Source organism: Pseudonaja textilis, chromosome 7 (genome assembly GCF_049901715.1).
Source record: "Pseudonaja textilis isolate UNSWEBS1 chromosome 7, rPseTex1.2, whole genome shotgun sequence".
NCBI lineage: Eukaryota > Metazoa > Chordata > Lepidosauria > Squamata > Elapidae > Pseudonaja > Pseudonaja textilis.
The window spans coordinates 7,201,579-7,214,599 of NC_141996.1; the positions used below are offsets into that span (position 1 = coordinate 7,201,579).

The following is a 13,021-nucleotide window of genomic DNA, read 5'->3' on the forward strand; positions in this document are numbered from 1 at the left end:
ATCTTCCCCCCAATGAGTGGGGAGCAAATGGAGATTTTGCCTTATCCTTCCCCTACCACGCCCACCAAGTCACGCCCAGCAGGCCACACCACACCCTCCAAGCCATGCCCTCAGCACCGGTAGTAAAAAAATTTGAATCTCATCACTGGGCAGAGGGCTAGCAAAACAAACTACTAGCAAAAGTGGCATTTGATCACAAGGCAAGGAAGCATGGAGAAATTCCTCCGCTGGAGACAATGGATCGCCGGAGCCCCACCTGGGCCACCACAGGTTTACTGCCACAACCACCCCTGAGGTCCCCTGAGGTCAAACACAACTGTGATCCAGCCCTCAATGAAACCAGGTTTGACACCCCTGGGCTAAACTAATGAATTAGATGTTAAAATTATTTCTACTGTCCACCTGAAAGTAAACCATCCACATCGTAGAATTGCCCTTCCTTGACAAGCCCAGGTTCTCAGTCAAGTAAAGAAGGAAAAGTACGTATTCATTGCAATCTTGAATGAAATCCTTAATCTCGGCAGTTTTGATTTTTGTTTCCACAATAACAGATGCTGCAGGCAGGTATCAAATGCACATCCAGCATAAATAAAAGGGAAAACCAATATTCAAGTTTAAATAAAGAGTTCCTGATCAGCAGAGCATATTAAGAACATTCTATCAAATCACCGCAACTTAATTAAGTTAATTTTTATTTATTCATACGATTAATACAGCTGGCTAATGAGCAATATAATGAAAAGCTTCTTAAAAATCTGACAAGCTCCTTTTCCATCTTGGTTGGGAGTACATTAGACAGGTTAGCAAATAAGCAAAAAATGGTTTTGGAATGACTGGAATTGACGTATAAATGGAAAGAAAGGATTCAGAGAGTCCTCAACGTACAAATGAACCCAAAATTTCCGGGTACTTAAGCAAGACAATTGTTAAGTGAATGTTGCTCTATTTTATCAGTTTTATTCCACAGTGGTTAAGTGAATCATTGCAGTTGTTAAGTTAGTAACATGGTTACTGAATCATGTTAGTGAATCTGGTTTTCCCATTGACTTGGCTTGCTGGGAGATTGCAAAAGAGGATCCCATAACCCCAGGACACTGCAACCATCATAAATCCTTATCAGTTGCCAAGCAACCAAATTTTGATTACGTGACGCTGGGGGATGCTGGATTGGTCGTAAGTGTGAAAAACGGTCATAAGTCACTTTTTTTCAGTGCTGTTGTAACTTCAAATGATCACTATATAAATGGGTGTAAGTAAACCTGTAAGCATTTACCAGGAAGGAAGGAAGGAAGGAAGGAAGGAAGGAAGGAAGGAAGGAAGGAAGGAAGGAAGGAAGGAAGGAAGGAAGGAAGGAAGGAAGGAAGGAGGAAGGAAGGAAGGGAGTGAATGGAGGAATAAGGGAGGGAGGGAGGAAGAAGGAAGGAATGAAGTGAGGGAGGAAGAAGGAAGGAAGGAAGGAGGAAGGAAAGGAAGGCAGGCAGGCAGGGAGGGAGTAAGGAAGTCAAGTCAGGATTACCTGTAAGCATTTACCAGGAAGGAAGGAAAGAAGGAAAGAAGAAAGGAGGGAGGGAGGGAGGGAGTGAATGGAGAAAGAAGGGAGAGAGGGGGAGGGAGGAAGAAGAAAGGAATGAAATGAGGGAGAAAGAAAGAAAGAAGGAGGGAGGGAGGGAAGGGAGGAGGGAACAAGGAAGTCAAGTCAAGGATTATCTGTAAGCATTTACCAGGAAGGGAAGGAGGGAGGGAGGAAGAAAGGAAGGGAGTGAATGGAGGAAGAAGGAAGGAAGGAAAGGAGAGAGGGAGGGAGGATGGGAGGGAGGAAGAAGGAAGAGAGGGTGGGAGGGAGGGAGAAAGGAAGGAAGAAGGAAAAGAGGGAGGGAGAGAGGAAGGGAGGAAGAAGGAAGGGAGGGAGGAAGCAAACCATTTTCCCAATCTCATCCACGTGTGACACATTTCCCTGTTTTTTGCCATTTTGCCGTTATTATATCGTACTGTTTTCTCATTTAAACATGCCATCTTTTATTTTAAACCTTTATTCTGAAAAGGGGGTTGTAAATTGCTCAGAGCCCTGTTGGATTGAAGCAGCCTCTGAGCCCCAGCAAAGCAAATAAATAGTCCCTCGTCTCTTAATCCACCCTCCAAATATTCAGTGGCCCGGATCCGAATTTCTTCAATCTCTGACTCCCCAGATGTTGCTGAATTATAATCCTCCGCGATCCTAGCATGGGAGGACGGCGGACGATGGCAGATAAGCTGTATCTGGAATGAGCCAGATTGCCTATATTCTCTCTTTGGGAGCATCTGTTTCCTCAGAAGGTTTTGGGGTGGTTTTTTTTTTTTTTCCTTCTCTTGTCTTCTTCCATATTCATTTTCCTTTCCTTGCTGTCGCTCACATCAGAAATGATGCTTCAAGACAGTCAATTGCCTGCAGCGGACATGCTTAAGCAACCATGAAAGGGAGAGGGGGAAAAAAAAGGCATTCCCTCTCCAGGAAAATGAGTCCTGTGATGTGGGAAATATCACAGAAATGTTCGAATTAATGGGAATTTTGATCCTGGGATTCTCCGTAGGCCTCTCTTGAAGACCAAAAGCAAAAGAGAAACGAACAGGGGAGCCGGTTTCAGCTCTGGGATTAGGTAACTTGCCTTCCGTAAAAATTAAATTTTATTTACGTTTCGTGGTCTTCTGGGAAGTATTGATTGGCAGGAGAAAAGAGGCAACGCAGGGCATTGGTTCCAGGGGTGGGGCTGCCGGGGTTTCGCAGGGGTTCAGGAGAGCCCCTAGCAGTTTGGAGGACCCCCCCCAAATCCCATTCCTGGCTGGCCCTGCCCACCCTGCCCTTCCCCTCCCAGGAGTCCCCACGTGGCCCGTTTTGGATGACAGGTAAGTGCAGGGCGCGCCGGAGGCTTCCAGAGAGCCTCTGGAGCCCGGGGAGTGCAAAAACGCCCCTCCCACCATGATGCAGGAGGCTGACTAGGCCACGCCCACCATGGCCACGCCCATCCAGCAACCGGCCAGGGAACCCGTTGATAAAATTTTTGAAGCCCACCCCTGATCAGTTCAACCCATCAAAAATGACCCACAAAGTCTGCACACGGGAGGAAAATAATTGTACCTCAGTTCCGCTGAAGTGGAACAGATCCCATTGAATTTGGGAGTGAAAGGCCACCAGGAAAATCTAGTGGATATCTATTTTGATGTCTTTTTTCAACAAAGAACAGGGGGGTCTTCAACTTATGACCATAATTGGGGATCAGGATTACATGGCTAAGCGAGACAGTTGTTAAACAAGTCACACCAACTTTAAAACTTCTTTGTTAATCAAATCACTGTAGTTAAATGAAGGATCCGGCTCTCCCAAGTGACTTCATGTGTGAGAAGCTATTTGGGAAGGTTGCAAATAGCACTTAGCAATAGCGCTTAGACTTATATACTGCTTTAGAGTGCTTTACAGCCCCTCTCTAAGCGGTTTACAGAGTCAGTTTGCTTGCCCCAACAATCTGGCTCCTCATTTTACCCACCTCGGAAGGAGGGAAGGCTGAGTCAACCTTGAGCCAAGTCAGGATTGAACTGCCGAATTGCAGTCAGCCAGCAGTCAGCAGAAGTAGCCTGCAGTACTGCACTCTAACCACTGCGCCACCATGGCAATCCTGTGACCCCGGCATATTTGAACCGTTGTAAATAGATGCCAGTTGCTAAGCGCCTGATTTCTGAACATGTGACTACGGAGATGCTATGATGGTCGCAAGTGTGACGATCAGTTCTAAGTCACCTTCTTTGGTGCCATTGTAAGTTTGAACAGTCAGAGCACAAATATAGTGGGAGCTTTCTGGGCCTCTCAGACCAGTCTAGATTGTCACTTCTTTATGCTCCTTTTCTTAGAGCTGTAAGATCTCAGAAATGGAAAAGGACATTTTGAATACACCAGACACACAAATTCAAGTATCCCAGACAAATGCTTCTCCAGCTTTTGCTTAAATACATCCAAAAAAGGAAATTTACCACTGATCTAGATAGATTGTGTAGGTAGGAGGATTAGAACTCAGTCTCCCAGTGATTGGTCCTAAGTCACCCAGCTGGTTTTCAGGCCTAAGGTAGGACTAGAACTCATTGTCTCCCAGTAATTGGTCCAAAGTAATCCAGATGGTTTTCATGCCTAAGGCATGACTAGAACTCACTGTCTCCCAGTAATTGGTCCAAAGTCATCCAGATGGTTTTCATGCCTAAGGCATGACTAGAACTCACTGTCTCCCAGTAATTGGTCCAAAGTCATCCAGGTGGTTTTCATGCCTAAGGCATGACTAGAACTCACTGTCTCCCAGTAATTGGTCCAAAGTCATCCAGATGGTTTTCATGCCTAAGGCATGACTAGAACTCACTGTCTCCCAGTAATTGGTCCAAAGTCATCCAGATGGTTTTCATGCCTAAGGCAAGATTAGAACTCACAGATTCCCGGTGATTGGTCCTAAGTCATCCAGATGGTTTTTACGCCTAAGGCATGTCTAGAACTCACTGTCTCCCAGTAATTGGTCCAAAGTCATCCAGATGGTTTTCACGCCTAAGGCATGACTAGAACTCACTGTCTCCCAGTAATTGGTCCAAAGTCATCCAGATGGTTTTCACGCCTAAGGCATGACTAGAACTCACTGTCTCCCAGTAATTGGTCCAAAGTCATCCAGATGGTTTTCACGCCTAAGGCATGTCTAGAACTCACTGTCTCCCAGTAATTGGTCCAAAGTCATCCAGATGGTTTTCACGCCTAAGGCATGACTAGAACTCACTGTCTCCCAGTAATTGGTCCAAAGTCATCCAGATGGTTTTCACGCCTAAGGCATGACTAGAACTCACTGTCTCCCAGTAATTGGTCCAAAGTCATCCAGATGGTTTTCACGCCTAAGGCATGTCTAGAACTCACTGTCTCCCAGTAATTGGTCCAAAGTCATCCAGATGGTTTTCACGCCTAAGGCATGACTAGAACTCACTGTCTCCCAGTAATTGGTCCAAAGTCATCCAGATGGTTTTCACGCCTAAGGCATGACTAGAACTCACTGTCTCCCAATAATTGGTCCAAAGTCATCCAGATGGTCTTCACGCCTATGGCATGACTAGAACTCACTGTCTCCTAATTTCTAGCCTGATGCCACTAGACCAGATGTGCTGTTCTACTACATTTTGTGCAATAACATCATAACAGAAGCAGAACCATTATCAAACAATGATACAAAAAGTATGCATTTTCTACTTATTCTCTGTTGTCCAGCATTAACATCTTTAAGTGGAATGATGATCTGAGTCCTTTGTGTCATAAATCTCTATCTAAACATTTTCTGTGTGGCGTTTTACCGACGGACGTACTCCTGCCCTTGTACTTTCTATTAAAACACTGCACAAAAAGAAGGATACAAACGCACAACATGAACTCCGCATCCAGTCTGCTATTGGGAGGAGGGGAGGGGCCCTCTATCAATACTCAGAAAAGCCAGCAGTAAAAATTTCTCCTAAGCCTTGTTAATTGATGATGGTTTGCTGAAGGACATTAGCAGCTGCCTCGCTGCTTCATTACACGTTGAGGAAAAGTTACAATTCAGCTTATCTTAATAGTTTTTCTCCCTCGTAGCTCTAGCCAACCTTTTAGACATGAGCCCATCTGCTTCTTGAACTGTAAATTAAATGAAAACTGATAAATAGGCCAATGCATTGAACTGAGGGATAGAGAGAAAAGGGGAAAGCCAGGATCTGCTTCAAAAAAAGACAAGAATCTCAGTGAAAAATGCTTTCTTTGGTTGGTTCTAGAAAGAAAGAAAAAAACCCCAAATGAATCACTGCAGTTGATTCCTCATTGACTTTGATGGTCAGACGGTCGCCAAAAGTGATCACGTGAACCCGGGGACACTGCCACTGTCATAAATATGAGTCAGCTGCTGATAACAGATAATCAGAGTTGGAAGGGACCTTGTAGGTCATCTAGTCCAACCCCCCACCCAAATGGGAGACCTTACGCCATTTCTGACAAGTGACAATCCCATCTCTTCTTGAAAGCCTCCAGTGATGAAGCTCCCACAACTTCTGAAGGCAACTTCTGTTCCATTGATTGATTGTTCTCACTGTCAGAAAGTTTCTCCTTATTTCCAGGTTGAACCTCTCCTTGTTCAGTTTCCATCCATTATTCCTTGTCTGGCCTTCAGATGCTTTAGAAAATAGCTTGCCCCCGCCCCCCTGTGGCAGTCCCCCAAATATTGTAAGACTGCTTTCATATCTCCCCTGGTCCTTTCTCTTCACTAAACTAGCCAAGCCCAGTTCCTGTAACCGTTCTTCATATGTTTTAGTCTCCAGTCCCCTAATCTTCTCTGTACGTTTTCTAGAGTCTCAACATCTTTTTTATAGTGTGGTGACCAAAACTGGATGCAGTACTCTAGGTGTGGTCTAAGGCTTTATCGAGTGATATTAGTACCTCCCTTGAACTCGATTGTATCCCTCTGTTAATGCAACTTAGGGTTGCATTAGCTTTTTTGGCAGCTGCTGCACACTGCTGGCTCATATTTAGCTGGTTGTCCACTAAGACATCAAGATCCCTCTCCCAGTTACTGCTATTGAGCCTGGTTTCACCCAGTCTATATGTGTACTTTTGGTTTTTCTTGCCTAAGTGTAGGACTTTACTTTTCTGTACATTGAATTTCATTCTGTTAGATATGGCCCAGTGTTCTAGTTTGTCAAGATCCATCTTCTTGGGTGTTAGCTATTCCTGCCAGCTTAATATCATCTGCTGAGTTTTGGTCATATTTCCATCGGGATGCTACAACAACCATAAGTTGAAAAATAGCCATAAGTCTCTTTGTTTCAGTGCCATTGTAACTTCAAAGAGTCACTAAATGAACTGTTGTAAGTTTAGGACTACCTGGGACAACCCCAAAGTTGAATCATTGCAACGTAACCACCGATGCAATCACAGGCATGTTAATAATATGCCTATTTTGTTTCAGGAAGGCAGTGGATTTAGACTGCAAGTTTCCTGCAGCCTATTTTATGAAATATAAATGTTTTCATTGTGTTTGACAGTGAACAAAGGACACCAATGCTAGGAGATAAACTAAAGTTGCAGATCTTGAGATTGTATAAACAGGTGCAATCTCCAAATTATCAAATGTGTAAGGCTTGTTGTTGACTTCTTAACTGAAGGATAAAACATACGAAGAACAGTTACACGAACTGGGCATGGCTAGTTTAGTGAAGAGAAGGACCAGGGGTGACATGATAGCAGCCTTCCAATATTTGAGGGGCTGACACAGAGAGGAGGAAGGGGTCAAGCTATTTTCTAAAGCACCTGAAGGCCAGACAAGGAATAATGGATAGAAACCGATCAAGGAGAGATTCAACCTGAAAATAGGGAGAAACTTTCTGACAGTGAGAACAACCAACCCATGGAACAGAAGTTGCCTTTGGAAGTTGTGGGAGCTTCATCACTGGAAGCTTTCAAGAAGAGATTACACTACAATTTGTCAGAAATGGTGTAGGGTCTCCTGCTTGGGTCAGGGTTTGGACTTAGATGACCTACATGATCCCTTCTAACTCTGTTAATCTGTTAAATCTGTATCCTTTCCTTTGAAATTAAATTAAAAATTAGGATTTGGCTAGACTTCAGCCATTTAACATTTGGAGGGCAGCCAGCCACAGGTCAGGCAGTGGTTAAGTGGTCTGGCAAATGTTTCCCCACCTCCACATTATCACAACCCCACAGAAAAACACAACGAGAAACACAAGACATGTTGTACTTACGTAAGGGATAGTGTCCAATGTATCTGTATTGACAATAATAGGAGCAGGGCTGGCCTGGGAAAGAGAGAGAGAGAGTAACAAGTTTATAGAACTGGCAAGCCATCAACATCAAAAGCTGTTTAATGCTTCCATCACACCAAGGTTGATAACATGATTTGAATGTCATTGAGGAGGAAAAAAGTCCCATAGCAAATCAATAATGCACACTCTTTATACAGAGGAACAGGGGGAAAAAAATCAAATTTGCATTTTGGCAGTTGGATAGACAACTTACATGTTCTAAAAACCTGAGAGTAATGCACCACAGGCATACAGCTCCATGTTTTGCTTCCTTTCTCCTTTGATCTTTTCTTTTAGCTTTGCGGGGAAGGGGTAAATTTGGAGGTTGGCTAATGATGTAAGAAGTTGAAATCAAATTCCATAATAGGACGAGGGCCAAAATCTAAGCTCTGCTAAGGCACCAAGTTTATTTTTGGAGAAGATTGATATGTTATTTCAGCCCAAGTGGTGGACACCAGAGCAACGGTACAATATATCATGCAAAATATTAATGAATACAATACATTAGATGAAACCATTTTACACATTCAACATCAATCTCTGCCAACATCAGTATGTGAAGATATTCTGAAATAGACCAATTTTTATGAGGCATGAAAGCCAGCTGGGTGACTTTGAGACAATCACCAGGAGATGGAGAGTTCTAGTCCCACTCTAGGCATGAAAGCCAACTGGGTAACTTTGGGCTAATCACCAGGAGATGGTGAGTTCTAGTCCCACCTTAGACATAAAAGTTAACTGGGTGACTTTGAGCCAGTTATTCTCTCTCAGACCAATGCACCTCACAGAGTTGTTATGCGGAAAATAGGAGATGGAAGGCGCATTATGTGTCCTCTCCATCTTGAGGTATTAATAAAAAAAATAAAACGAGAATATAAATAAATAAATATATTTCTCAAATGGGCTGCCTGAATCTTGGCTCAGAAAGTGCCCAAATCAACACAGAATCCTTGCAGGTTCATCCACGATACTCTTCTCATTCTGTTTTTTTAGCATTTTAATTCCCTGACCTCTTTTCCTCGTCCTTCTTTTCTAGCCCAAACGCTCTGCGTTTTAGATACATTTCCACACGCACCCCTCACATTCCTCCAAGCGTCCTCCACACCATTGAGATAACCTGACTAAACATTAGTTTCCTTCTGGCGAATCTTGTTCTCCCTTGGGTTTAATCGGGTTGCTTAGTACCCCGCTGTTAAGACAAATGACAGCTGCCATGACAGATTGCAACCGAGTTGTTTGAGGGAAGGAAAAGCTTATAATGACAACAATAACAATAAAAAAAAACCCTCTTTTGTCCCAAAGGTGCTTTTTCTAGAGGCAACTGGACTTTCTTGTTTTTTTTTTCTTTTGAAGACGTTTTGCTTCTCATCCAAGAAGCTTCTGACAGGATAGTGAGAATGGAAGGAGCTGTCAGAGTTGAAGAAGCTTCTTGCATGAGAAGCAAAACATCTTCAAAAGGAAAAAAGAAAGTCCAGTTGCCTCCTGAAAAAGCATCTTTGGGACAACCATGACTTGGATGACTGAGAATCTCTATGGATTTTCAGCTACATAATTTGGGATGAACACCCTTTGAAGGGGGTTGGAATAGGAATGGATTTTCCGAGGAAAAAATGCAGACTACAGGAATCATTTGCACCACTCAGGTGACTCTGAGGACATAGATAAACCTACAAGTGGCCTCAACAACCCGCTAAAAGGATGCAAATTACCAGCTGTCTGCAAGGAATATAAATCCTTCCATTCACTTCCATCCAGTCAGAGCTGAAGCAGCTTCTCAGATGAGAAGTGAAACGTGTTCAAAAGAAATAGATATATTCTCATGTAATGATTTTCATTATCTATGCAGGTCTATCTACAGAAAGGAGTCAGAAAGATGCCAGCTGCTAGAGTGTAAAAATGAAGCTCTCCCTGTTTTATGTGTGTATTTGCACTTAAATGTGTGCACCTGCTTTGTATATTTCGTGCAGCCATCTTGGCCACACCATGTGAACCACTCTGCCTTGGCACTTGCACACATCTTAACTTTTTCTTCTAAAAATAGACAAAACTATATTTTGTTTTCAACATGGATCAAGATATTGATACAGTAAGAAAAAGCTTTTATAAATGGCACTGATTTGTAACTGCATGTGGGACATTAGAAGCAGTCCTCACTTACGGACCACAAGGGCTCCTGTTCTTAAGTGAAAAGATCATGGGGTTAAAGTGAAGCATTGCAGGCAAACTCTGCCCACTGCCAGGAGTTTGATCCTGACTAACTCAAGGTTGACTTCCACCCTTCCGAGGTCGGTAAAATGAGGACACAGATTGTTGGGGGCAATATGCTAACATTGTAAACTGTTTACACAGTGCTGTAAAGTACTATGGGGTGTGTTTAAGTCTAAGTCCTATTGCTATTACAGTAGTCTTCCAATATTTGAAGGGTTTCTCAGGGTTCCAAGTAACATACCTGTAGCAAGCAAAATTTCTGAGGCAGGTAGATTCCTCAAAGAATAAGTTTATTGGATATGTCATATTGGCACAGGCTGGCGAAAACCAACTCTGATTATTCCCACGGTTTTTACCTAATTAAAAGTAAATGTTTTTCACTTTCTCAAAACAATCAGCCACATGGTCCAATCAGGATACTGTCCAGTTGCTAGGTGACTCCAGTCCCCTCCTTCTGGGCACCTGAAGGAATGTCCTTGGTTCCCAAGAGAAAGCATTTTGTTTTGACCTGAACTATCTCTATTCATCCCTCTCTGTCCCTCTTCTCCAGTGTGTCAGCGCTGAAGTCTCAAAATGGCCTCAGCCAGGCCAGCTTCAAGGTTGACAGGGTTATATCACAGAGAAGAGGGCATCTACCTATTCTCCAAACCACCTGAAGGTGACACAAGTAGTAATGGATGGAAGCTTATTAAAGAGAGATCCAACCAAGAATTAAGGATAAATTTCCTGACAGTGGACACAATTGATCAGTGGAACGGGGTGGGTGCTTCATCACTGGAGGTTTTTAAGAAGAGATTGGACAGCCATTTGTCCAGAATTGTATAGAGTCTCCTGCTTTGGCAGCGGAATGGACTAGAAGTCGTCCAAGGTCCTTCCAGTTCTGTTATTGTGTAATTCTATAATGATGTCACAATACAAGCCACATGACTGATGGATTTGCCTTCAATATCAGGATATAAGTACCAAAGGACAGTGGTTGGATCGCATTGTTCTCCCATGATATATTTTCTCATTTTTGTGTCATCTCTGCTTACACATGTTAGTTTCTGAAATCCTGCACTAGAATGACCACAGGTCTCCAGTTCTGGTGAAGAAAAAAACAGGCCCAACTATGATTTAAAAGCAAAGAATCCCTTTGGTTAATAAAACATAAACCTCGCAACCTAGTAGCAGAGCACATTGTAAGGAGAAAGAGAAACGGAATTCTGTTTCATCTGAGTTGTTAAGCAAATTAATTAAATTCACTTTCTGCACCAATAAATAGAACTCTATCTAATCATCTTTGGACTTATCCCTTGCAGCCATTCTCAATTTCGAATGCTATTATACAATACAAATATACTGTATTAGAATAGACATGCACAAAACAAATGTTTCTTATTGGTTCTCTAATTATTCTCTAAACATTATCCTGAAATGACAGAGAAAGGAAAAAATGGATGCAAAGTAGCCAAGATATGCAAAAATAGGACACGTTATTCCTTTCTCACATGGTGTTTTAGTGTCCATGTGACTCCAAACAGAAACAATAAGGGAACATAAGTAAGACTGCACCTAGAATACTGCATCCAATTTTGGTCACCATTATTAAAAAAACAACATTGAGACTCTAGAAAGAGTGCAGAGTGGAGCAATGAAAATACTTAGGAGACTGGAGGCTAAAACATATGAAGAACAGTTGCAGGAATTGGTTGTGTCTAGTTTAATAAAAAGAAGGACCAGGGGAGACATGATAGCAGTCTTCCAATATTTGAGGGGCTACCACAGAGAGAAGATGGGTCAAGCTATTTTCTGAGGCACCTGAAGGCCAGACAAGGAATATTGGATGGAAACTGAACAAGGAAAGATTCAACCTGGAAATAAGGAGACATTTTCTGACAGTGAGAGCAATCAACCAATGGAACAGAAGTTGCCTTCAGAAGTTGTGGGAGCTTCATCAATGGAGGCTTTCAAGAAGAGTTTGGACTGCCATCTGTCAGACATGGTGTAGGGTCTCCTGCTTGGACAGAGGGTTGGACTTGATGACCTACAAGCTCCCTTCCAACTCTGATTATCTGTTAACTATGTACAGTATGCACTCCTGCACATTTTAACCTTTTGAAATATAACTAATAATTGATGCAATGTTAAAAAGAAATGTGTTTTAAGATCCATGGTCTCCTGCTTTCTAGCTCACCATCTTAACCATCATATCACTTTGGATCTGAGATGAATCTTGATTCTAACAATTCTTTAATTCATGGCATTGGAACCATCTCATCTTCTCTACTACGGGTATTAAATCATTTTTCTTCCTCACACTCACTAGAGCAGGGGTCTTCAAACTTGACAGTTTTAAGTCTTGTGGACTTCAACTCCCAGAATTCCTCTTCCAGTCATGTTAGCTCAGGAATTCTGGGAGGTGAAGTCCACAAGTCTTAAAGCTGTCAAGTTTGAATACCCTTGCACTAGAGTAACTCTCAGTGTAGCCCTTAGTCTGAAATGTTCTCCATGGTGCTCCCCCAAGAGTTAAATAGATCCAACACTTATTTGTTTACAAGATCAAATAGGAGCTGAATCTGATTAAGACTGACTAAAGCAACTAAGTCTGACCTTCTGAATCAGGAATGTCAAACTCGATTTCATTGAGGGCCACATCAGGGTTGTGTTTGACCTCAGGGGGCCAAGTGGGCATGGCTGGAGTGGCCATGGCCAGCTCGATGTCATGCAGCCCTCTGCAGCCCTCCCAGGCTCTGTTTTCATTGGCAAAGGGCTGCAGGAGGCCATCGCAGTTGAAAATGGAGCCCGGGAGGGCCATCTGCGAGCTCCATTTTCACTGGTACAGGCACTGCAGAAGGCCATCGCAGCTGAAAATGGAGCCCAGGAGGGCCGCGTGAGACTCCATTTTCACTGGCACAGGCACTGCAGGAGGCCATCGCAGCTGAAACCGGAGCCCGGGAGGGCCGCGTGTGACTTCATTTTCACTGGCACAGACACTGCAGAA

The 13,021-nt window shown here is 43.1% G+C and overlaps 1 protein-coding gene across 25 annotated transcripts in view; it reads right to left on the reverse strand.

Annotated features, from left to right (window-relative positions):
- DLG2 (discs large MAGUK scaffold protein 2) overlaps positions 1-13,021 on the reverse strand; it is a 979,527-nt gene that overhangs the window by 262,622 nt on the left and 703,884 nt on the right. For all 25 annotated transcript variants that reach the window (XR_015744246.1, XM_087936973.1, XM_087936980.1 and 22 more), the window contains one exon: positions 7,771-7,824. Coding sequence is in view for 24 of the 25 variants with exons in the window: in XM_087936973.1 (XP_087793099.1) it covers positions 7,771-7,824 (54 nt within the window). In the remaining variant the exon portion in view is untranslated. The remainder of the gene's footprint in view (positions 1-7,770; positions 7,825-13,021) is intronic.